Source organism: Rattus norvegicus, chromosome 17, assembly GCF_036323735.1.
Source record: "Rattus norvegicus strain BN/NHsdMcwi chromosome 17, GRCr8, whole genome shotgun sequence".
Classification (NCBI taxonomy): Eukaryota; Metazoa; Chordata; class Mammalia; order Rodentia; family Muridae; genus Rattus; species Rattus norvegicus.
Window position 1 is genome coordinate 14952917 of NC_086035.1, and position 26181 is coordinate 14979097.

Below are 26181 nucleotides of genomic sequence, written 5' to 3' on the forward strand. Positions count from 1 at the left end.
TTCATTTTCCCACCTTGATGTTTGTGGCACTGTACACAGGATGTACAGAGACAGCAACCACAAACATTTCATCCTTGCTACAAATGTAGGAAAAGCTCTCCCTGCATTCCTAGGACAGACATAGAGAATACCTATCCCAGGAGTCCTTACTCACCTTGATGTAGGCTGAGCCCATATCAGTACTTATTACAGCCTGTTCAATAGGTTGGTAACTGTCCACAGTCTGCCTTCTTCTGTGACTAGAGCCAGAGCCAGAATAGAACGTGCAGTCTGTGACCATAGGTGGTTACTGAAGGCCATGTCATGTCACAGAGGCCTGCTCAGTAACACAGGAAAACCTGCAGAGAGACCAGAGACATCCCAGTCAGTCCCCTCAGTGCCCTCCCTGGAGACCTGGAATCATCCTGCCCAGGCCATCACCTTGCTGACATTCAGGTCATATGATGCTGCACCAGTGCCAACCTGGGGTAGACAATGTCTGTCAGTTGTAGATTGTTTCCTGGTAGAAGAATTCTATGTGAATAATTTGGAAACCTACATTCGTAGTTTATGGTGCTTCTGGATCTGTCGAGACCCAAGGTCCTATCTGCATCCATTTTCTAGCAGAGTTCAATCTCCCCTCTCTCCTCCCATAATGGTCTTTCAATTCTGCATCCCTCCTGCAAGCCCTGAATGAAACAATCCATTTTTCGTCTCCCACTGCTTCATCAGATCTCATTTACACTACTACTTTTGCATTTTCTTCATATATTTGCTTTTAGTATACAATAAAGGATATAGACCACACCCAGAGGAAGCTAACTTGCCTAGGATCACACATCAGGAGGACACAACATCTGTCCCAACACTCAGAGTGACTGGGTCTCCCGGGATCCAGGGATGTAAGAACCCCTACCCAGCCAGCCACAGTGGTTCCTTCCAGTCTGAACTTGTGCCCTGAACAAACCTTGGGCACTAGTCCCACACTCAGTCCCACAACACTCAGAGGAATCCCATCACCCAGGTGTTCTAACATACCCAGGATCAGAGGAACACAGGATCACAGAGGAAGCTCAACTCCCAAGAGTTGACACATGCAGGAGCACTGGAGCTCTGACACAGTCAAGGTCACAGTTGAGGAAACAACTTGTTCCCCACCACCCAGCATAACTGGGACCTACACAGAAACCATGGAAACACAAACCTCATCCACCCAGAGGCACAGGTTCCTCCCAGGTTTTATCTGTGCTCTCAGCAATCTCAGGGCTCTGGACTCCACTCACCCACTTCTGTAAGACCCAGAAAAAGCTTGACTCACAGAAGCTCGGACAAAACAGGACCTCAGGAGCTTGGTCTCACGAGGACTTCAGTATCTCAGAGGCAGCTTGACTCCCAGAATCTCTGACACAGTCAGGATTCCAGGATCCCAGGATCAGAAAGACACCTGAACTCTGAGGAGTTCTGACACAACCAAAACCACAGTAGGGACAGGCTCCAGTCAGGGACACCTAGGGCAGGACTAGAGAAAACCAGATAGTGAGATGCAAGCACAAAACAAAAGCAACAGAAACCAAGGCTACTTCTCACCATCAGAATCCAGTTATCTCACTACAGCAAGTCCTGAATACTCCCATCACATCTGAAAAGCAAGATATGAAGTTAAAAATATCTCACGATGATGGTAGAGGACTTTAAGAAGGACATGAATAACTCCCTTAAAGAACACAACCAAACAGGTAAAGGAATTGAACAAAAACATACAGGATATAAAAATGGAAATAGAAACAATAAAGAAATCACAGCCCTGGAGACAGAAAACCTAGGGGAGAGATCAAGAATCAAAGATGCAAGCATCACCAATAGAATACGAGAGATAGAAAAGAAAATCTCAGGAACAGACGATACCATAGAAAACATAGACACAACAATCAAAGAACATGCAAAGTGAAAAAAGGTCCTAACCCAAACCATCCAGGACATCAGGGACACAGTGAGAAGACCAACCTTACGGATAATAGGTATAGAAGAGAGTGAAGATTCCCAACTTAAGTATCTTCAACTAATTATAGACGGAAACTTCCTTAAACTAAGAAAATAAAGAGACGCCCATGAAGATACAAGAAGCCTACAGAACTCCAGATAGACTAGACCACAAAAATTCCTCCCACCACATAATAGTCAAAACACAAAATGCACAAAACAAAAAAAGAACATTAAAAGCAGTAAGGGAAAAAGGTCAAGTAACATATAAAGGCAGATCTCTCAGAATTACACCACACATTTCATCAGGGACCATGGAAGCCACAAGATCCTAGACAAATATTATTCAGACCCTAAGAGAACACAAATGCCAGCCCAGGCTACTATATCCAGCAAAACTCTCAATTAACATATATGGCTAAACCAAAATATTCCATGACAAAACCAAATTTATGCAATATCTTTCCACAAATCCAGCCCTACAAAGGATAATAGATGGAAGACTACAACACAATGAGGGAAACTACACCCTAGGAAAAGCAAGACAGTCATTGTCTTGCAACAAGCCCAAAAGAAGATAGCCATAGAAACATAATTCCACCTCTAACAACAAAACTAATAGTAAACAACAATCACTACTACTTAATATCTCTTAACATCAATGGGCTCAATTCCTTAATAAAAAGACATAGACTAACAGACGGGATATGTAAACAGGACCCAGCATTTTGTTGCTTACAGGAAATGCACCTCAGTGACAAAGACAGACACTACCTCAGAGTAAAAGGCTGGAAAACATTTTTCCACATGAGGGTTCCAAGAAACAAGCTGGGGTAGCCATTCTAATATCCAATAAACTTTACTTTCAACCAGAATTTATCAAAAAGAATAAGGAAGGGCACTTCATATTCACCAAAATAATAATCCACCAAGATGAACTCTCTATTCAGAATATCTATGCTCCAAAAGCAAGGGCACCCACATTCATGAAAGAACATTTACTAAAGCTCAAAGCATACATTGTACCACACACAATAAAACTGGGAGACTTCAACATGCCACTCTCATCAATGGACAGATCATGGAAACAGAAACTAAACAGAGACACAGAGAACCTAACAGAAGTTATGAACCAAATGGATTTAACAGTTATCTATAGAACATTTCATCCTAAAACAAAAGAATACACCTTCTTCTTTACATGACATGGTACCTTCTCCAAAATTGGTCATATAATTGTGTAGAGAGCTGCGACGTGCCGCCCCTCAAAGATGGCGCTGGTTTCCGCCTTCCAGCCTCCCAACAGTGAGCGCTCCTTGCAGTAAACAAGTCCTTATTTGGCTATGTCTGCCTGGCCCGATAGCTTCCGCATAGTGACAGCCTATCTACATGACCCACGTGGCTTGCTAGGACTGGCCAGTGCTAGCTATTTAAGTGTGGTGCAGGGTGTTCCCCGAAGAGAGAGAGAGAGAGAGAGAGAGAGAGAGAGAGAGAGAGAGAGAGAGAGAGAGAAGAGAGAGTCAGGGAGAGAGAGAGTCAGAAGAGAAAGAGATAGAGTCAGAAGAGAGAGAGTCAGAGGAGAGTCAGAAGAGAGAGAGTCAGAAAAGAGAGAGTCAGAAGAGAGAGAGTCAGAAGGAGAGAGTCAAAAGAGATAGAGGTTAGAAGATTGTATCAAGGTTCCTGAGTAAAACTGCTTGAAGAAGATCTCCTGTGGTCATGTCTTCCTTGCTGGTCGAGGTTGAGCGCGGCAAGTGGTAGCCTGTACGGAGAATCCTCGAATCCACCGTAAAGGGACTCAACTCTCTCCGAGATCAGAACTTCTTGCAGTCAGGGCAGCGCTGGAAAGTTCCCAGGGTAAGATGGGACAATAAGGACCACAGGAAATAAGCAGGTATAAAGTCTCAGGGTAGTGAGCAAGTAAAGTTCGCGGTAATGGCGAACCGAAAGTAAAGTTCGCGGTAGCAGCGAACCGAAAGGAGACAATAAAGTTCCCAGGTTTTGGGACGAGGGTTAAGTTCTCAGATTGAGACAATAAGGTTCCCAGGTTTTGGGACGAGGGTTAAGTTCCAGGATTGAGACAATAAGGTTCCCGGTTTTGGGACAAGTCGCAAAACTCTCGGATTGAGACTATAAGGTTCCTGGTTTTGGGACAAGTTAAGAGGGATGTAGCTTACACCCGGAAATCTGGAAAGTTTTTTATTTGCTCCAGGAACAAGCGGATATTATGATGGGAGTGACTTTGAGTTTTATGGTTATATTATTACTCTGGGAGAGGGTACAAGATACAAGCTTTTCCAGTTTCAGACTAAGGAACACAGTATTTTGGGAGAAAGATTTTGTCTTTGTGCTTTTAAAAGGTGTGATTAGGCTCTGGAAACCTCACAGAGTCATACTGATCAGATTTGATAGAGGTAGACCACCTGAAAAATTTATTCAGGAGCAGCGAACCAAAAGCAAAGTTTGAGGTAACAGCGAACCGAAAGTAAGTTCGCAGTAGCAGGGAACCGAAAGTAAAGTTCGAGGTAGCAGCGAAAGGAAAGTAGCAAGACACGCAGTGAATTTAGCCGTAGCAGCATAGAAAGTTTTTGTCATGGGGACCTCACAGTCTCGTCCAATTTTTCTGGCTCTTCAAGAGCTGTTTGAGCGAAAGAAACTAAAAATAAAAAGAAGCATCATAGAGAGATTTTTGAGCGAATGCGATGCCATTGCACCCTGGTTCGCAGCCTCTGGTAATCTCATAGTGGCGAGCTGGGACAAGTTAGGGAAAGACCTTGATTTTGCCCGGGAACAGGGGACTCTAAGACCTGGGGTCCGTCCAGTATGGTGCTTAGTGTGTAGCTGCCTTGAGGATCAGAAATGTTGTCAGGCAGCTATAGAGAAGGGGCAAGCTGGGGTTGGGGATTTAGCTCAGCGGTAGAGCACTTGCCTCGAAAGCGCAAGGCCCTGGGTTTGGTCCCCAGCTCTGGAAAAAAAAAAGAATAGGGAGAAGGGGCAAGCTGCCCTAGAAATGCTTCAAGAGGAGAGGTCAGAAAAGCAGGGAAGCGCAAAGGAGACAGACTCAGAAAAGACAAATACAGAGGAGGAAACAGACGAAACAGATTCAGAAGAAGAGTTACAAGAGTTGATAGATGAAATGCGGAAACAGTCTCTAAGGAATAGACAGAAGAAGAATAGGCAAAAGCCTAAAATGGTGGAGGAACCTCCTGGGCAGTTCCCCTCGGCTCCTCCTCCCTGCAATGTTGTAGAGGAAGGAAGTAGAGTTTCAGGTAGTACATTCTGCCCAGAAGTGTGGAAGGCAGTCTGCACAGAACTACATCTGGCCTATCCTGTTATGTGGATGCTAATCAACAAAGGTATCATGAGCCTTTAGACTTTAAGGTGATCAAGTCCCTGGCAGAATCAGGACATATGGTATCACTGCCTCCTTTACTATTGCTCAGATAGAGGCTCTGCACAGATTTTGCATGACTTCTAGTGATTGGACCACCCTGGTGTGAGCGTGCCTCAAACCAGGGCAGTATCTAGATTGGAGAGCTTTTCTAATTGAATACTGCCAATTTTCAGTGTTCCCAAGACCCATGCCGATACGTCATGACCTTTAAGCCCACTACTCTAATTTGTCTAAACAGTTGTCAAGTTGTTTTTTAGGTAATTGGACTGGAGAATTCGATTTCTTAATGGATCAGCTACGTGTAGCCATCGTGACCGTGAACTCCACATGTGCAGATGCTAGACTGGCTACAGGATTGTCATCTTGGATTGCTGCTGCTATGAATCATCTTAGAGAGTGGGTGGGTATGGGAGCCCTAGCTGAATTCTTGCTGCTGGTCTCCCTAGTGAGCCTGTGGTGTCTCTGTAGAATGAGGTTTGTTCAGAGGCGGCACGAGGCTTTGATGGTACAGACATTTATAGCCATTGAAGCAGGACAGTCCCCTCAAGCCTGGCTTACGGTCATTCAGAAGACCTAGTTGCACCTCGCCCCTGAGTATATGTGAGTGACCTTGCCCAGCGACGGGCAACTTCCCTTCTACCTAAGGCATGGAACGTTGTGGGCGACGAGGTGTCCTACGACGGGTTTAATGAAGGGATGATCCTAAGACAGGGGGGGTCACCACGCTCAGCGGTGCCTTTGCCTGCTTGATTAATTAAACAAAAAGGGGGAACTGTAGAGAGCTGCAACGTGCTGCGCCTCAAAGATGGCGCTGGTTTCCGCTTTCCACCCTCTCAACAGTGAGCGCTCCTTGCAGTAAACAAGTCCTTATTTGGCTATGTCTGCCTAGCCCGATAGCTTCTGCATAGTGACAGCCTATCTACATGACCCACGTGGCTTGCTAGGACTGGCCAGTGCTAGATATTTAAGTGTGGTGCAGGGCGTTCCCCGGAAAAGAGAGAGAGAGAGAGAGAGAGAGAGAGAGAGAGAGAGAGAGAGAGTCAGAGAGAGAGAGAATCAGAAGAGAGAAAGGGAGAGAGTCAGAAGAGAGAGAGTCAGAGGAGAGAGAGTCAGAAGAGAGTCAGAAGAGAGAGGTCAGAAGAGAGAGAGTCCGAAGAGAGAGAGTCAGAAGAGAGAGAGAGAGTCAGAAGGAGAGAGAGTCAGAAGAGATAGAGGTTAGAAGATTGTATCAAGGTTCCTGAGTGAAACTGCTTGAAGAAGATCTCCTGTGGTCATGTCTTCTTTGCTGGTCGAGGTTGGGCACGGCATAATTGGTCACCAAACAGGCATCAATAGATAGAAGAAGATTGGAATAATCCCATGCATCCTATCAGATCATATCCTGGACTATGGCTGCTCTTCAATAACAACACAACAGAAGGCCACATACACATGAAGTTGAATACTGCTCAACTCAATGATTACTTGGTCAAGGAAGAAACAAAGAAAAAATTAAAGGCCTTTTAGAATTTAATGAAAATGAAGGCACAACATACCAAAACTTATGGCACACAATGAAAGCAATGCTAAAATGAAAACTCAGCTCTGAGTGCCTCCAAAAAGTCACTGGTCAGAGCATACATCAGCAGCTTGACAGCACACCCGAAAGCTCTAGAACAAAATGAATCAAATTCACCCAAGAGGAGTAGAAGTTAGGAAATAATCAAACTCAGTGCTGAAATCAACCAAGTAGAAACAAAAAGAAGTATACGAACAATCAACAGAAGCAGGAGATGGTTCTTAGAAAAAAAATCAACCAGATAGGTAAACACTTAGACTAACCAGAGGGCATAGAGGGACTATCCAAATTAACAAAATCAGGAATGGAAAGGGAGATATATCAACAGAAACTGGGGAAATTCAAAAAGTCATCATATCCTATTACAAAAGCCTATATTCAACAAAACTGGAAAATCTGGATGAAATGGAAATTTTTCTAGACAGACACAAGGTACCAAAGTTAAATCAGGATCAGATAAACCATCTAAACAGTCCCATAACTCCTAAAGAAATAGAAGCAGTCATTAAAAGTCTCCCAACCAAAAAAAAGGCCCAGGGCCAGATGGGTTAGTGCAGAATTCTATCAGACCTTCATAGAAGACCTCATACCAATACTGTCCAAACTATTCCACAAAATAGAAACAGAAGGAATACTACCATATTCCTTCTATGAAGCCACAAGCATGCTTATACCGAAACCACACAAAGACCCAACAAAAAATGAGAACTTCACACCAATTTCCCTTCTGAATATCAATGCAAAAATACTCAATAAAATTCTTGCAAACTGAATCCAAGAACACATCAAAATTATTATCCATAATGATCAAGTAGTCTTCACCCCAGGGATGCGGGGATGGTTCAATATATAGAAATCCATCAACATAATCCACTATATAATCAAACTCAAAGAAAAAACATATGATCATCTCATTAGATGCTGAGAAAGCATTTGACAAAATTCAACACCCCTTCATGTTAAAAAGTCTTGAAAGATCAGGAATTTAAGACCCATACCTAAACATAGTAAAAACAATATACAGCAAACCAATAGCCAACATCAAACTAAATGGAGAGAAACTTGAAGCAATCCCACTAAAATCAGGGACTAGACAAGGCTGCCCACTCTCTCCCTACTTATTCAATATAGCACTTGAAGTCCTAGCCAGAGCAATCAGAAAACAAAAGGAGGTCAAAGGGATACAAATTGGACAGGAAGAAGTCAAAATATCACTATTTGCAGATGATAAGATAGTATACTTAAGTGACCCCAAAATTCCACCAGAGAACTTCTACAGTTGAAAAACAACTTCAGCAAAGTGGCTGGGTATAAAATTAACTCAAACAAATCAGTAGTGTTCCTCTACTCAAAGGATAATCAGACTGAGAACGAGATTAGGGAAATCACACCCTTCACAAGAGTCACAAACAATATAAAATACCTTGGTGTGACTCTAATCAAGCAAGTGAAAGGTCTGATGACAAGAACATCAAGTCTCTGAAGAAAGAAACTGAAGATCTCAGAAGATAGAAAGATCTCTCATGTGCATAGATTGGCAGGATTAATATAGTAAAAATGGCCATCTTTCTGAAAGCAATCTACAGATTCAATGCAATCTCAATCAAAATCCCAACTCAATTTTTCATAGAGTTAGAAAGAGCAATTTGCAAATTCATTTGGAATAACAAAAAACCCAGGATAGCAAAAAGTATCCTCAACAATAAAAGAACTCATGGGAGAAATCACCATCACTGACCTTAAGCTGTATTACAGAACAATAGTGGAAAAAAACTGTATGGTATTGGTACAGAAACAGGCAGATAGATTGATGGAATAGAATTGAAGACCCAGAAATGAACCCACACACAGATGGTCATTTGATCATTGGCAAAGGAGTTAAAACCATCCAGTGGTAAAAAGATAGCATTTTCAACAAATGGTGCTGGTTCAACTAGAGGTCAGCATGTAGAAGAATGCAGATCGATCCATGCTTATCTCCTTGTACAAAGCTTAAGTCCAAGTGGATCAAGGACCTCCACATCAAACCAGATACACTCAAACTAATAGAAGAAAAAGTGGGGAATAGCCTTGAACACATTGGCACTGGGGCTTGGACACACACACACACACACACACACACACACACACACACACAGAGAGAGAGAGAGAGAGAGAGAGAGAGAGAGAGACAGACAGACAGACAGACAGACAGACACACACACACACAGACACACACACAGACACACGGACACAGAAAAGCACACACAGAGACAGAGGGGGGGTACACAAGTACCTGGCAGCTATTGGTGGGCGCCCCACCCCCTAGGTGAGTAGGGCCAGGCTCTGCCCTCGCCACAAGGCCCCGCCTCCCACTTGCACCTGGACAGTTGAGTCCTGTGGTGTTGGTTGCCTGGACAGCAGTCAGGTAGTCACAGTTCTCTGTGCCTTGGTGGCTGGTGTGCGGATGGCAGCTGTGGTGAAGAGCGGGGCCGACAGGTGAGACACGCTTGGGGCCAGGTTACACCTGAAATATTTTGACCAGTAGCTGTATGCAGACTCTTTAGTGTGCAGCTGTCCACTCTGTCCCTACTGGGGAACATCAGTGAGGATCAGTTTCATCTTATTCCTTCTAGACTTTGATACTTGGTGTGGTGTAGACCAGGCTGACGACCCCCTGATCCTCCTGCTTCTGCTTTCAAACTGCTGCCACCCTTTCAACATCATTTTCTCAAACCAAATCTAAGGTTTAAGTTTTTAGGCAGGGTTTTACTGCTGTGAACAGACACCATGACCAAAGCAACTTGTATAAGGACAACATTTCACTGGGGCTGGCTTACAGGAGCATGGCAGGATCCAGGTAGGCAGAGCTAAGAGCTCTACATCTATCTGAAACTGCTAGCAGAATACTGGCTTCCAGGCAGCTAGGGTTTGGGTCTTAAAGCCCACACCCACTCTAACAAGGCCACACTTTTTAATAGTGCCACTCCCAGGGCTGAGCATACACAAACCATCACATTTCACTACCTGGCCCCCATAGGCTTGTTCAAACACATGAGTCTATGGGGGCCATAATTAAACATAGCATAATGTAAAATACATTTAATCCAACTTCAGAAGTCCCCATAGGCTATAGCAGTCTCAACAATGTTAAAAGTCGAAAGTTCAAGGTCTCTTCTGAGATTCATCCAATCACTTAACTGCAATCCACAGACAAGACAGGAAACCAGCTGGGCAAACTCCAAACTCTGCATCTTCATGTCTGATGTCAAAGCAATCCTCATCTGTGCTGACTTCAAGAAACTTCTTTCCCCTGGGTGGGTTCCGCTAACTATCAGCAGCTTTCCTTAGCGTCTTGGGGGTCTCCAAGGCAACATCAATTGTTACAGCTTCTTGTTTTGGTGTCTGGATCCATACATGATCTTCTGGGCTCCTCCAAAGGGTTGGTGTCACTTCTGCAGCTCTGCCCTCTGTAGCACTCTAAGCTCAGGGTGATCCATAACACTGTTGTTCTTGGTGATCATCCTATGATACTGGCATCTCAATACACTGTGTGTGTGTGTGGGGGGGGGGTGTTCTGCTACAACTTGGCTTCACCAATAGCCTCTCATAGGTCCTCTTTGCCAAGCCTCAACTCCTTTGCATGAATCCTTCAATCCCGGGGTCCACACTCTGCCTGAACAGGAATCCGAACAGGAATACATTCTGAGAAATCACAGACCCTAACAACTGTTCAAATCCCATCCAGCCACCTCTTAAGACTAGTGGAGTCATCAGAAAAAAACAAAATAAAAAACAAAAAAATAAAAAATAAAAAACTCAGCAAGACATCCTTAACAACCTACAGAAAACAGAGTACCAAGTCCACCCTCAGCACCTGTTTGACAAAATGCCCTACTACTTTTCTTCAAAATCACTTGATAAGAAAGGTCTGGGTGTCTAACCTACTGCTAAAGCATTTGCTAGAATACACAAGACCCTTGGTTTGACCTTCTACACACACACACACACACACACACACACACACACGTGCGCGCGCGCGCACACACACACACACACACACACACACAAACATGTGAGAATGAAACCAGTCCTACCTAGAGACCCAGAGAGCAACAGGCCCTTATCTAACACAAGGGAAGCTAGGACTCAATGAAGAAAAGAGGAGCAGGGAAAAGCAATGGCCAAAGTAGAGCTTTGCTGAAACTACTGAGCACAGACTGACGAACAAGCAGGGAGGGAGCGTGCAGAGGACCCCTAAACTAACTTCCGACATCATGGACAGTATCTTCTTCACAAGAGCTAAACAGGAAGCACTTCTGAACACAGCAGATACAGGGAAACGAAAATCTGCTGTCAAACAGCAAATCCACCCTCAATCCACCCACTGACAGCCCAAGTACCTTCCAATCACAACAGGGGGCCCTGCACATAAACAGTCCAGCTGCACCAAAAAATACCCCAACCCCCCCCCCAATAAAAACAAAAAAGGCTGTGGATTCCTGTAGCAGGGGAGTTGTACAGGCTTGGCTTTTATTTTGCTTCTGAGACAAGACTTCATGTAGCCCAGGCTGAACTGGAACTTGCTATGTAATGGAGAATGGCCTAGAATTCCTGGTCCTCCTGACTCCACACTTCAGAGCGCTGGAATTACAGGCTCCTGAGTGTCGCACGCCCAATGTCTTGCCAGCAAGAACGACGCATGGCAACAGGATTCTTCTGCGAACAAGCCTTTATTGTACAGCTCTCTTGAACAGGGACCCCGAGGAAGGAAAAGGCACTGCTTATATATGCTTAGGAGACTCATGTCGCTACCCGATTGGTTCAAGCCCCAATGCCCAATTTGCATGCCTCAAGAGACGTGCTTGGCTCATGCGCACTGCGTCCTTCGGGGTGGACAACAGCTGTGCCCTGTTGACTCACTCACAGGAAATCGGCGCCATCTTTGGGCGTGGTACGGGCAGCTACCAACATCTCCCCCTCTCAAATAATATAAAGAACAAGGTCGATCAACCATTGGGCTCTTGTAGGACTCTCAGGGTTCGAGACCTTGAATGGATGTGACAAGGGCAAGGTACCTTCCTGCGTGCAATGGGACTAACCCTGCAGGGTGCAAAGGCTACCTTTAGGTGTAGGACACCCAATCCTGGTGCAATGTCTCAAAGGACTCAGGGTGCATGGGCTGTCTGAACAAAATCCCATTGTCAATCCTTAAGCATGTTTAACCAAACCGAGGGAGATGAGCCCACATCAAGTGCTGCAAGGGCCTGTGCAATGACCACTTTGTCACGTTGCTGTTGGGCACGTAGCTTACACACCAACCATAGCATAAACACTATCCCTCCGCACAAAAGCATGCCAACCCCAATTGCTCCCGCCCACTCCTTGAAGTGGGTCATGGCAGATGTGATCCAGGAAGATACTCCCTCTGCGAAAGAAGCATCAACTCTTGTGGAATTCACAGTTACAATGGCCACACGCAGCTGCTCCATCAAATTGTCAAATTCACCAGTCCAATTTCTTTGGCTGTCGAGGCGGCATAAGCCCCTCCTGTCTGGCCAGCCACCAGCCAGAAATCCAGGTGGCATTCAGCATTTACAGGGCCCAGATGAATCCCATAGCAAATTAAACTACGCTGTGGTCTGATTATACAACTTCATGCATGGATCATTATTTTGGGAAATATTACGTACTAGGGTAAAGCACAAGCTACCCAACAGGGAAAAATTCTTATATTCCCCTAAGCCAGCCACTTTCTCATCTAAGGGCAAAAAGGGCAAATCAAAGGACTTATTGGATGTAAAAAGGCGAGGAAACAATTTAGCATCATGATGAATTGGCATCGGCTTCGGGAACACCGACAGGATCCCCCATCGAGGTTCTGCTTGAATCATCAGGTGGGACAGGCATATCAGTAACAGCTGCAATATCATCTTGCTCGGGGAGCACTCCGCAAGTCAGGCGCTCCGGGATCCAGACCGGGCTGTCTTCACCCTGCGGAAACAGACAAACAGCTCCTCTGGATCGTATTAGAATAGGATCCGGGCCTTTCCATTCTCCAGTGAGTACATCCTTCCACTTCACCTGATCTTTGGGTGGGATAGGCCATTGCCCATGGCGTTCTGCTGCCGAATGGCCATGGGCATCTAAATTTAAGAAATTTAAAGTAAGAAGTGTGGTGGAGATGGCAACCTTGGGGGTTGGTGGCACCTCACCAATTCCCCCCTTTTTGTTTATTTAAATAAGCCTTTAATATGCGATGGGCACGTTCAATGATTCCTTGGTCTTGAGGATTATAAGGAAGTCCCGTCAGGTGTGCAACACCCATCTGATTGCAGAAATGTTTAAACTTTTCTGAAGTATAAGCAGGGCCATTGTCAGTCTTGAGCAGCCTAGGAAGACCCCAAGCACTCCAAGCCTCAAGACAGTGGGCAATGACATGAGAGGCCTTTTCCCCAGACAAGGGAGAAGCAACTATGACCCCGGAGCATGTATCAATGGAAACGTGCACATAATTTAATTTTCCAAAGGCGGGGACATGGGTAACATCCATCTGCCAAACCTGCAGGGGTCAAAGGCCGTGGGGATTAATGCCCACATGTGGGGTGGTAATAAACGCACTGCAATTACCGCAGCGAAGCACTATTTTTCTGGCCTCTGCTCTAGAAATAGAAAAATGCCTGCATAAGGTCTCAGCAATAACATGAAACAAGGAATGGAACTGGGTGGCAGCTTCCACAGGAGTCAGCACAGCAAACGCAGTGGCTCTAGTAGCCAAATCGGCTAGGTTATTCCCATGAGACATTGGGCCAGGCAACCCTGAATGAGCCCTTATATGGGTGATGAAAAAAGGGGAATGCCGAGATAGTAACTCCTGCTGGATCTCCAGAAACACAGAAGCCACTGTACTAGTGGTTCTAATCAATCCCGCAACTTCTAAAGATTTAACTGAATTAACTACATAGGAGGAATCTGAAACAATATTTAATGGACCAGGGAACACTCAGAGCACTTCCAATAAAATCTGACACTCAACTAATTGAGGGGAATTAGGGGTAAATTGCTTAGTTACCACTTTACCATCATGCACATAAGCACCCAAACCAGTTTTCAAACCATCCGTATAAACAATATCTCCTGCCTGAAGGGGTTCCATGCTGGTAACCCGGGGAAACACAAGGGGATGACATTTTGCAAAGGTCAAAATGGGGTGCCTGGGGTAGTGATTATCAAACACCCCTGAAAAGATGCACACAAGTATTGCCCAGTCATCATTTGTAGTGGCCAGCACTTGGAGCTGTTCTGCAGTATAGGGTATAACAATTTTTATTGGATGTTTACCAAAATGAGTTACAGCTGCTTTTAGTCCTCTCATAGCCAATCTTGCCACCGCTGAGGGGTACCACTCTATGGTTTTAGCCGGAGAGGCTTGTGGGTGAATCCAAAGTAAGGGGCCATTCTGCCATAACACCACAGTGGGTAATTTAGCAGTTTGCAAAACACATAGCTCAAAAGGTTCATCAGGTTGTATCCTTACTAATTGAGCCTCAGAGTCTTCTCCACCTTTCGGAGGGCCTCTACAGCCTCCATAGACAGGGATCGCGGGGATGTTAATTGCGGATCCCCTTCCAATATATCAAACAAAGGTTTTAACTCAGCAGTAGATATTTTCAGGAATGGCCGTAGCCAATTAATATCTCCCAAAAATTTTTGAAAATCATTTAAGGTTTGTAGGTGATCTCACCTGATTTCAATTTTTTGTGGAGTAATAATTTCTGGATGTACAACGGCTCCTAAAAACTTGCCCATCAGCGATCTCTGAACCTTTTCAGTAGCTATAGTTAGCCCGAACTGTTGCAAATGCTTAATTAAGTCAGCATATACTATCTCAAGCTCTTGAGGTTTGGATCCACAGAGGAGTATATCATCCATGTAATGAAGAATCGTTAGTGATGGATATCGCCCTCTGACAGGAGTCAGGGCCTGTTGTACATATAACTGACACATAGTGGGGCTGTTTGCCATCCCCTGAGGCAAGACTTTCCATTGATAGCGCTCATCAGGCTCCACATGATTTATTGCAGGCAGAGTAAAGGCAAACCTCTCTTTATCCTTAGGATATAAAGGAATAGAGAAAAAGCAATCCTAAATATCTATTATAATAACCTCCCATTGCTTTGGCAAGGCAGAAAGAAGCGGGAGACCGCGTTGGACTGATCCAAACAATTTCATTTGTGTATTAATTGCTCTAAGATCATGCAATAGTCTCCATTTTCCTGACTTCTTTTTTATAACAAATATTGGAGTATTCCAGGGTGAGCTTGAAGGTTCCAAATGTCCTAATTGCAACTGTTCCTTTACTAATTGGTGAGCGGCCTCCAGCTTTTCAGAGGAGAGAGGCCATTGAGGAACCCATACAGCCTCATCTGTTATCCACGGTATGGGCATAGCCCCCTCAACGGCCCCTAAGAAAAACCCAGACCGTGACGATCGAGTTTTGCAGTGGGTTGAATTGGCTCTGTAGTTCCTTGGTGATGCTTACCAATGCCTTTTCCTGGGACATACCCCATATCCCTCATCATTCTCTGTGCTGGTAGGGAATACTCATTCATAAGTTTAAGCCCTAACTCAGCCAAAATATCTCTTCCCCATAAGTTGACAGGTAAAGGAAGAACATATGGGACGAAACTAGCCTCCTGTCCTTCTGGGGCTTTCCACTTTAAGGGCCTAGAGGTAACAGTTGGACTAGCTTCATAAACTAAACCTTGTAATGAATGGGAAGATTGAATAATGGGCCATTTTGTAGGCCACCATTTAGTGGAGATAATGCTTTTGTCTGCCCCTGTATCTAGAATTCCCTCAAATGCTTTTCCTTCAATGGTTAGGATCAGAGTAGGTCGAGCGTGTAAATCGACCATAAGATATGCTGAATCAGTGCCCGTAGAGCCGAAACCCTTCTTTCCTCTTTTTGTACTTCCTGATTTAAACTGGGCGTGACAACTGGGTAAAACAAGCAATTGTGCAATCCGGTCACCTGGGGAAATGGAGAAGAGACCTCGTGGGGAGGAGCACATGATCTTCAACTGGCCCTCGTAATCTTGATCAATAACCCCAGGATGTACCACCAATCCCTTAAGAGTAGTAGAGGAGCGTCCTAAAAGCAGCCCAACCGTATTGGGTGGTGAAGGGCCATGAAAGTCAGAGGGGATAGACTGCACCCCCATTTGAGGGGTTAGGACGATTCTGGAGGTGGCACGGAAGTCCAATCCTGCGGAACCCGGAGTGGCTCTCCTGGGGAAGTTTGATGAGCCCAGGTTACTGGGGAGCTGGTTGCCCTATATATGTGAGGGCCCTGAGGACGGGGGTCCTGTTGGACGTTTTTTGACACATCCAAGGGCTTCCCCGTTATGTCCTTTACTGACCTGCACTCATTGGCCCAATGCTTCCCTTTCTTACACTTTCGACACAGTCCTGGGACTTTCTTTGGATTAAAGCCAGGATTCTGATTCCTGCACTCCCTTTTCATATGACCAGGCTTTCCACATTGGAAACACATGATGCTTCTACTAGAGAGGCCAGGCCGCCTTTGTCCTTGTAATATAGCCACGGCTAGACCGGCATTGGTAAGTGGTCCTCCTATTTCCCTACAGGCTTTCAGCCAAGCCTGCAGCCCCTTAGACTTCCAGGGGAGGATTGCATTGCAGCATTCTTTGGTACATTGTTCAAAAACTAACTGTTCTATTAAGGGCATGGCCTGGTCTTGGTCTCCAAAAATCCTGCCAACAGCCTCCATCATGAGGGCCACAAAATCTGAGAAAGGCTCACTTGGTCCTTGGATGACCTTGGTCAGGTTCCCAGACACCTCTCCTCTGTTAGTTAGAGCTTTCCATGCCTTGACAGCACTAGTAGCAATCTGGCCATATACCTCCAAGGGGAAGGCAGTTTGATTATTGGCCCATTGCCCTTGTCCAGTTAACATGTCAAATGTCCAGGCAGGTTGTCCTGCTGCTGCATTTGCACGTGCTTGTGCTTGGCAAGCATCGTGCCACAGTGCCTTCCACTCAATATACTGTCCCATGCTAAGGAGACAGGCCTTTGTCACAGATTGCCAGTCTGCTGGAGTCATGGCAATGCTTGCTAGTCTTTCCACCTGTGACATGGTAAAATTAGCAGTAACCCCATAGGCACGAACAGACTCTGCCAGTTCCTTAACTTGCTTGTGCTCTAGGGGCTGATGAGAACGAACGCCATCGTCCTCAAACACAGGAAACATTTGCCTGATAGCTTGCTGTGTTTCAGGCGGACAGAAAGAGTACTCACACTTCCCCTCTGTATAAGGCAGGGGAGCGGAGGCCACCGCGGCATTAATAACTTTCAGTTTCTTCACAGTGGCTCTCCACCTAGGCCCATATCTTTCTTCCTCATATCTGGCTGCCTCTTCCTTTAATTCCTCCTCCTCTGACTCTGACAACTCTTGCTCAGTCACTACCAGCCAGTTCTAAGGCTTCTAATTCCTTTAATGGATACAAAGTATCCTCTCCGGATGACTTGTACTTCGTCCTCCGGGGCACGCCTATTCTTTCCTCCGGCGGCGTTTCTTCCGCCTTTTGTATCTCTTTCATTTTTGTTTTAGTAACCTTTTCCTTTTTGCATGCTCCTAATTTCTCACTCCGCTCCGTTTCTGACATGCTCTCTTGAATGTCCGCTAAGACTTTCTGTCTCTCAAAGCAGAACACAACTAGCAAGAAGACAGCAGTCACTATAAGAATGAGCAACAATCCCTCCATGGCAGGACTAAATCCAGAAAGGGGCGTGCCTCTCGGAGCTTTCCTTTTAATTTACCTTCTCGCAGTTCTGAATCCTCTTCAGCACACTGAAGGGTCCCCTCGGCACCGGCGATGTTGGTTTCCGAGTTTTGGCACCACTTGTCACGCGCCCAACGTCTCGCCAGCAAGAACGACGCGCGGCAACAGGATTCTTCTGCGAACAAGCCTTTATTGTACAGCTCTCTTGAACAGGGACCCCGAGGGAGGAAAAGACACTGCTTATATATGCTTAGGAGACTCGTGTCGCTACCCGATAAGTGCAAGCCCCAATGCCCAATTTGCATGCCCCAAGAGCGGGCTGTAACGTGCTTGGCTCATGCGCACTGCGTCCTTCGGGGTGGACAACAGCTGTGCCCTGCTGACTCACTCACAGGAAATCGGCGCCATCTTTGTGCGCAGTACGGGCGGCTACCAACACCTGAGGCCTCATTCATTTCAGATCCAAACCAGCAAAGCTGCTTTAAATAAGTGAACAAAAACTGAGTAAGAGCCTCCCTCTACCCTAAAGGATCCGGTCTCCTAAGTCTCACCGAATCCAACAAGCGAACGTGAACACCTCACCTTCTCGTAAAAAGAAAGCCTTGATTCCACTCCATTCTGCTACTTCAAATTCCTTTATCACTTACTAGGTTGTATAGAAAACAATAGTGGTATTAAGGGTTCCCTTACTCAAGAGATCGGAGCTCTTCTTTCACATGCAGCAAGCTATAAAACATGGAGAAGGGCACACCCTGCGCAGGCGCTATGTGAAACCCCTGCTCTAAAGGGTACAGCGCGCTGACACACACAGCACTCAAGTGCTTACCTGCATCAGCTCTGGACCACTGGCCAGGTGTCTTCCCGAATGGGGTCTTCATTCATCTGCATCTATGTGAGCAGCAGAGCTGCTGGACTAGGGTGAAAATCCAATGTTCTCAGCTGAGGCTGCCCACAGGTCAGTGTTCTTGTTAATCCACCATCCAGGTGTCGCCTTTACAAGTTCAGCAAAAACACATGGAATCCCAAGCACTCTGTAAAATGAGCGTCGAGACAGCAAAATGCCTAGTGAGCCTCTAGACATAACAGGAAATGTAAGCATAATTCTAAACTGAAGGCACCGATCCCTGGAGCAATGACAGCTCCCAGGTCATAGCCAGTGTGGAGAAGAGGCTATGCAGAGACCAGGGAGCCCTGTCCTGTTAGAGCCTAAATTGAGTCTCAATACCTTATCCTCAGGTGTAAAAGTGTCAGAATGAAGCCCCACTGTGTGTAATTCATTCCGTCAAGAGGCCAGCAAGATGCCTCAGTGAAAAAGCCTGTCGTGCCTTACGAGCTGAAGAGGAAAGTCAGGGGAAGGCTGAGGTCAGAACTGGCTTCTGCAGCACAGAAGCTGTGTTTAAAGGATGGAATTTACTGGAAGATTTTCTTGAGAAAGGGTCTCACGTAGTCCAGGGTGCACTGGAACCTCTGATCCTCCTGCCTCCTGTGCTGTGTATTACCACATCTGGTTTTATAGTGAGACAGAAAGGAGGAGGCCAGGGCCTCATGCAAGCTAAGTGTGCGCTCTGGCAAGTGAGCTCCATCTCCACACCATCGTTCCTAGTACAGTATTTCTTTCTAAATGAAGCCTGCGCAGGGGCTCAGTGGGTGAAGGCATGAGCTGCACAAGCCTGAGCAGCTGACCTGGATCCCCAGAACCAACATAAGGATGGAAGGAGAGCCAACTCCACACTTCTCTTCTGACCTCCAAGTGTACACTGTGACACATGCCCACACAGAAGCTGGAGGGAGCCATCCACAGACAGACATTTACCTGCTCATTGCAGTTTCCTCAGCATTCTCGAAACCTCCCACCATAGAAGGACAATCACTCTGAGACAAAGTCACCTAAATCCAGGCACCAGGTGGGGGAGAGCCCACATTGAAGAACAGAAGTCAAGAGCAAAAGGTGTCAACTGGGCAATGGCTTTAGATTCTGTATTTCTGAGAAATGCAATTCAGAACCTTCTTGGGGGTAAAATAAGTCTCACTAGAGATCCCAAGTAACACTGTTCATACACTACCTAAGCCTAAATGAAGGCCTCTGGACATCAAAGTTAATGTGAAGATGAAGGATGAGTCCCCTGCGATAGATCATTTGTATGTGAGAAGCCCTAGGTTTCATCCACAGCACCACCAAAAAATAAAAATTATAAAAGGGACTCAATTACTTCAAGTTGCTGAACACCTTGGTTGTCATAAACTTTTAAGAAGTATCTAAGTTCTTCAAAGGTCAAAACACTCTTTAACAATTTAAGCAAAAACCATCAATCCCTCTGACTAAACCCACAGATACCAACTTTTAACAAGGACCACAAATCCAGATGGTGGAAACTAATACTCTCATTTTTTAACCTTCCTTCTGAAATACAGCACCCCTTGCCCCAGGAAGACACAACACACTGCACCTGACTCTCAAGCCACAGATCTTACCAACCCTCTCTGCACATACTGTAGACCTCAAACAGGTAAACTCAATTGTGGCAGCCACTGACCTGCTACTCCAGCAAAGACTAGCCCTGTGCCTTTGGCGCTCAAGCACCAATGACCACAGTGCAGCTCAGGGTGGAGTCCTCAGCTACCCTGGAGAAGCAGAATCATGAATGGCACACCAAAGTTCACAGCCTTTATGCAGATCCTCAAAAAGTTCTCTATATCCCAAAACTTCCAAGGTCGAGACTGTCTCAGAGTCAAGCTGACCTCTCAGCTAATTAACACTATAAATACTGGGAAAGGGACTAGCCACACAGAAAGGGCAATCAAGGGATCGGAGACTGCAGCTTTGAGCCCCAGACAGCAGCCAGACATCTAGGGAAAGGAGATGCCAATTACTCAACCAATCAAGATGACACATGAACCATCAGTAGTCTGTGACACACATGCTCATGTGAGCTCTACTGACTGACAGCACTCCGTATGCTGGTGTATGGCTGTGCCAGGGGTCATCTGACCTGACTGCACAGGAGGATGCACTCACAGCCTCACTCTGAGGACCTCCTCTGGCTGGTCCTTCGCATCCTTTCCTGACACAAAGCTATAATCACAAAAGACTGTAAGTGTCTTGAATGAGAGAAAAGAGAATGTGCTTTGCGGGTTCTTCCTGTTTGATGGGTTGGACCAGATCACTGAGTGTCTGGAGCTTGGCATAGGTTTCTTTCTACATTTCTTAAAAAATGAAAAGTAAATGCAAAACAGAACCTCAGTTTCTCTCACCACCCCATCCTTGACAGGGATGCCTTGTTGTTTCCTCCAGTAGTGGGAAGGCTCAGGGAGACCTTAGAGTTAGATGCTGAGGGAAATCAGCAGAGCTGCAGTCAGAGCTCCCAGTTGTCCCTAGGAGGTTCTAGGAGGATTCAAGGTTCAACTCCACCTCAGTGAAAATGCCGTGAATTTGTTTTGTCTATTGTCTGTTGGAGTCTAATCCAGGGAGGGCCCCAACGAGCTAGGCAAGTGTTATAGACAGCTTTTAATTTTATTTTCAGTGGAGATCATCTTGGGTGTTTGCTGGGTTTGGGAGACTAGCTTCAAGGCAAGCCATTCTACATTTCTCTGCCTTATTTATACAGAAGTACGGGCCTCTGTTCTTCTGCTCAGGGCTGATGCTTTTCCCTCCCGTCTTTTGCAGTTCCAGCAAGCAACTTCTCCAGGACTCTACACCACAACACTGGTGGAACCCTCTTCAGAAAATGGATCACCTTCCTTTCTCTCAGCTATTGTCTTACCTTAAGTTCTTGGAGCATCGCATACAGAAGGAATTTAGTCAACTTTTCTGGGGCATATCCTCTGTGTTCTCAGAGTCAGTTGTGGCTACTGCTCAGGTCTTCAGAAGCCATACCTCAGCAGAACATAAATCTGTGACATTTTATGGTGCCCGTGGTCCTGCCCAAGCTCTATCCCAGGCTCACAGACCTCCACAGCTTTTCCAGGACCATCCATTGCCTCTCCAACTTGTAACACCAAGTTTGGTAGGTGCGACAGGGGTCAGAGACCTGGAAAAGCTACCAAGCACTACAGCAAGTCAAACACCTCCTTGTTTCAAGAGTAGGGCCTGGGGAATACCATGTCTTCCCACTGAGAGAGGTAGACAGGCACCCTACCAACTAAAAACCAGCCCTGGCAAGTGGGCTGTATTGGGAAGACAATAAAGGTTATGATATCCCAAAACATCCAAAAGCCAATAGCAGGTCCACTGGGAACTTTTCCAGGGGCACCCTGCCCAATAAAGTTCTGAGGCCACTCTCCATCCTTCCTGAGCATTGTCAGATGCTCCTTAACACTGAGGAGACACAGAACAGAGACAAGGTAACTAATGTGGGAGAGCAACAAAGAACCAACCACCTTCAGATTCCTCCCACTAAGAAAACCGACTCAGCTTCAGGGACATTTCCCACAAAACAGTGATCACTATTGCAAGAGCAGGCCTCAGCCTGCCCAGCCCTCCATCCTCAACCCCAAAATCTACATGTTGATCAAAATGATGGGGACTGTGCCCCTGGGGATACCCTTAAGGAAGGTCATAGCAAAGGGTGATATACATAACACCATCAAGAAGGGCCTCAGTATTGGGGGCAGCGATGTGCCTTGCTCTGTAAGCAGCACCCCTGGGAAGGGGCTGAAACCCAGGAACACTGCACTGAGGACAGATGATCTGTTCTACAGCAACCCTGCTGAGCACCATTCCTTTCTTGACTCAAAGACTGAAAGGAAGCTGGCATCAAACATCACAGAACTTCCAGTCAAACGCAGAAGGAGACCCATATCTGCAGATCCTTGAGACGAGGGATCTCACCACACCTGGGGTTCCAGCCTCAAACCTTCCCTGGGTTGTGTTCCCCTCTCCCCCATCTTTGATTCCAAGGAGGAGTACTATTCCAAGGCTGCCATGATCCTGGAAAATTTGCATCACCGGGACCCAGGAGGGACAAGGGTAGAAAGTGTGTCAGCTGCCAGGCTGAGTTTATACCCTCACCAGCAGAGGTTTGGGAGACTCAAAGAGCCCCTCCACCTGCAGCCACCTGGAGATCCATGGCAGGGATACCTGTGGGTTCAGTGACCTGCTTTCTGCTTCCAGACAAAATCCCAGCAAAGCAGGACTATCCATCGAATGGGAAAAGACAGCTCATAATCAAATGGTTGATGCTTGACCCCCAAATGGTCAAGCATCAACCACTGAAGAGCTTTCAGAATGTCGCTGCAGGACAGCCCCACTGCGGTGAGACAGTAGTTGCCCCTGAAGAAAGGGTTCTACCTTCAGAAGCCCAACAGTCCAATGTCCTGGAGGTGAAAGAAGAGCCATCTGCATGGACAGTGAGTCTGGGATCCAGCGAGATTCACAATGGCCAAGCCATCAATAGCAATCCCAGGGACTTTGGGTCCGTAGGGGCCAAAAGAATCCCAGGCTTTCTCCAAACACCTGCCCCACAGCAATCACAGAACTCGGGTCTTAAACCACAAGCAAACAGTAAGATTGACTTGATATCAAAGGATCAGCCACAGCCCTGGCCTGTGAGAAATGATCCAGTAGAGTTCGGCCTGCCAAGGTCAGCTTCCTTCACTGTACTGGTTACCGAGTTGCCGAGTTTCCAGAAGAGATGTCAAAAGTCCAAGACATCGGAGGGCTTATGGGATGTCTTCATGAGGAGACATGAGAGGCTGGAAACTAAAATGGTCAGTATCCCAAAGGATAAGATCAAAATGAAGCATCTCAAGGGCTTTTATCCCCATGAAGAGGGGCAGAGTTCTATAAGATCTAGAGCCCTTCAGGGAGAAAGGCTTGGGAGAGGAAGGCTTTCTTTCAGAGCTCTACCAGTTCAAGGATACTGCCAAGACTCAGATACCAGGAAAAGGGGAGGCTACTTGTAAAAGCTCTTGGAAGAACATCCCAAGGAATGTTTTACAGTGTGGAAACATCAGTAGAAACTTCAAGGTACAAGGGGATTCTTTAAAGAATTTTCGCCCCACCCCCCACCCCGCAGCAGCTACTGAGCAGACATAGGAGGTTGTTGTACCAAGAAAAATGATCATTCACCATGTAATAGCTGAACTGCAATCCCTTGAGAAATTTCTGGTCCAGATCTTGAAGAACTCTGACAGGGACCCATCAAAGGTATATAACGTGGAATCGCTGATATCCAAGCTGGGTGGCTTATCCCACTCTTCTGAGGGTGTCTATGACCCAAACCAGAGCAGAGCAGCAAGCAGAATGAGCTGTGGCCTCGCCAGCTCGGAGGAGCACAGACATCCACTCACTTACAGAGGAACTGGAGACAAAAGAGAGTCAGGAGCTGATGCTCAGAAAGCCTACGACCAACATCCGAACCAGATGTAGATTAGAATGGGCTGGGACAGGCTCCCCATTCCCACAGGAATGACCATACATGCGGTTTCAGGGGTTTTAGAGATAAGCAGGAGCCAGGACTTGCTGACCAGAGAGCCTGCAACCCAGGTAAAATTAGAATAAAGATTGGTATAGGCAAATGTTCACACAGAAGCCCTGAGGGGCACCACCATTCATTCAGATACACAAAAATTGTAGACAAAGAGCAACCAGATTTTGCCCATAAGTTCTTTGACCCACATCAAAGTACAAAGAAAGGAATGGGCTCTGGCTGCCTTATGGGATACAAAGAGAACCATCCAGTCAAGCACAAAAGGAACTGGAGGCCAGTAGCACTCAGGTGTTGCTGCCCAGGGAGCCTCTGACACCCAGTTACCAGAGCAGGCCAAGAGCTGATGCCTCAAGTCATCCCTCCTTCCCACAACTGGTCCTCTCCAAGTCGGCCAGTTCTTTTAAATACTGACCCATATTTCAATCCCTATATGAACTAATATTGTAAGAAAAAGCTTTAGTTCATCCCTCAAAATAATTTCATTTTTCCCTTTATTTTTATGTAGCTTTCAAATTTCAAGGAGAAAATAACATTAAATTTTATCATGATTATATTGAATTTTAAAAAGAGTACATTGAATTCTCATTTTCATTAAATTAGAATATATATAAATTACAATAACCAGCATCATTATAAAGTTGATTCTTTTAAAATATGAAGATGATGTTACTATTTTAGGTTTAGGACTATTAAATTTTATAATTTTAATATTGCAGAATGTTAACATCTAGGCTTTCCTACTTGCATTAAAATCTACCTAATTTCAAAAACAGAGTTAGTTCTTTGGAAAATAAATAGTTTTGAAAAGATCCTACACAAATTACCAAAGATAATTTATGGATAGCATAATTAGAGATGACAGGAGAGAGGCTACAAAAGATTTTGATAAAATGTAGAGAATTGTAAAGACATATGTTGAAAATACATATCCTAAAAAAACTTGAGACTGTAGAAGAAACCGAAAATTCCACTATGATTATCAAGCATAAATTAGGGGCCAGGTGTGGTTGAGTATGCCTTTTATTTCAGTAGTAGTTAGGATGCAAAGGAAGGCCAGTCTCTGTGAGTGTGAAGATAGCCTAGTCTATTCAGTAAGGCCCAAGACAACCAGTGTTCCAGTGTTCCATGGTGAAACCCTGTCTCAGAAAAAAAAGACGTGTCAGTGGTTAAGAGTACTAATGCTTTAGAAACCTGGAGAATGCTCAGATTATACCATCCACAGCTAGTAGGTCAAACTACATAAAACTCTAGCTGCAAATTATCCCTTCTAGCTTCTGTGGGCATGCGCACACACACACGGGGGGGGGGGGCGGGGGGGAACAGAGATATCATAAAATAAAATATTATTTAAAGATTGGGAAGATATAAACAATTTAAACATATCCACTTACCTTACAACCAACATGGATTAATCACAGGGATATAACTTTGGTTTAACTAGTGTAACCCAAAAAGTGTAACACCTGATATGAATATGCTTATGAATAAAAATCATCTGAATAGCTGCACAGAGGATATTTGACAAAGTTCAATATGCTTTAAGTGATGAAAGTCCCAATAAAATATGAATTGACATAAGATACTTGAATGCACTAAAAGCTTTATATGACAGAATTAAGGCCAACATTATAGGAAATACTGCAAGTTGAGAATATGTCCTTTAACATCTGAAATGAGACAAGGGTATCTTCTCTCCACACTCTTCTTATCCACTTAGAGCTTGAACACTAAGAACAATAAGAAAAAGAAATAAAATGCATACAAATACATAATCCAAACTGCTTCTATGCATGATTCTGTATTTAAAAGTTCATACACATGACAACAGAAAATTCCAGAACTGACAAACACTGTCAGGAAAGAAGGCAGATCACATTAGAAATATAAGAGTTACCTTTGCCATATGAACAGCAAAGAGGCAAGGCATAAAACTGGAAAGCTCTTGCTATGCCAAGGATACCCTCAATATGACAAAATGGCACCCTACAGATTGGGAAATGATCTTCACCAAGCCTACATTTGAGAGATGACTAATATGTTTAAGAACTCAAGAAATGGGAC

At 45.3% G+C, this 26181-nt stretch overlaps 1 protein-coding gene across 16 annotated transcripts in view; it reads right to left on the bottom strand.

The window, feature by feature from the left end:
* The window catches only part of LOC120097802 (igE-binding protein-like), an 84215-nt gene that overhangs the window by 37771 nt on the left and 20263 nt on the right, over positions 1-26181 (bottom strand). For 11 of the 16 annotated variants that reach the window (XM_063276937.1, XM_063276936.1, XM_063276939.1 and 8 more), the window contains 2 exons: positions 18519-18723; positions 12894-17867 (listed from right to left, as the gene is read on the bottom strand). In XM_063276937.1, coding sequence (XP_063133007.1) covers positions 16120-17160 — 1041 coding nt within the window. In that variant the 5' untranslated portion in view covers positions 17161-17867; positions 18519-18723 and the 3' untranslated portion in view covers positions 12894-16119. The other 5 variants (XR_010059097.1, XR_010059096.1, XR_010059099.1 and 2 more) reach the window with 2 other exon arrangements.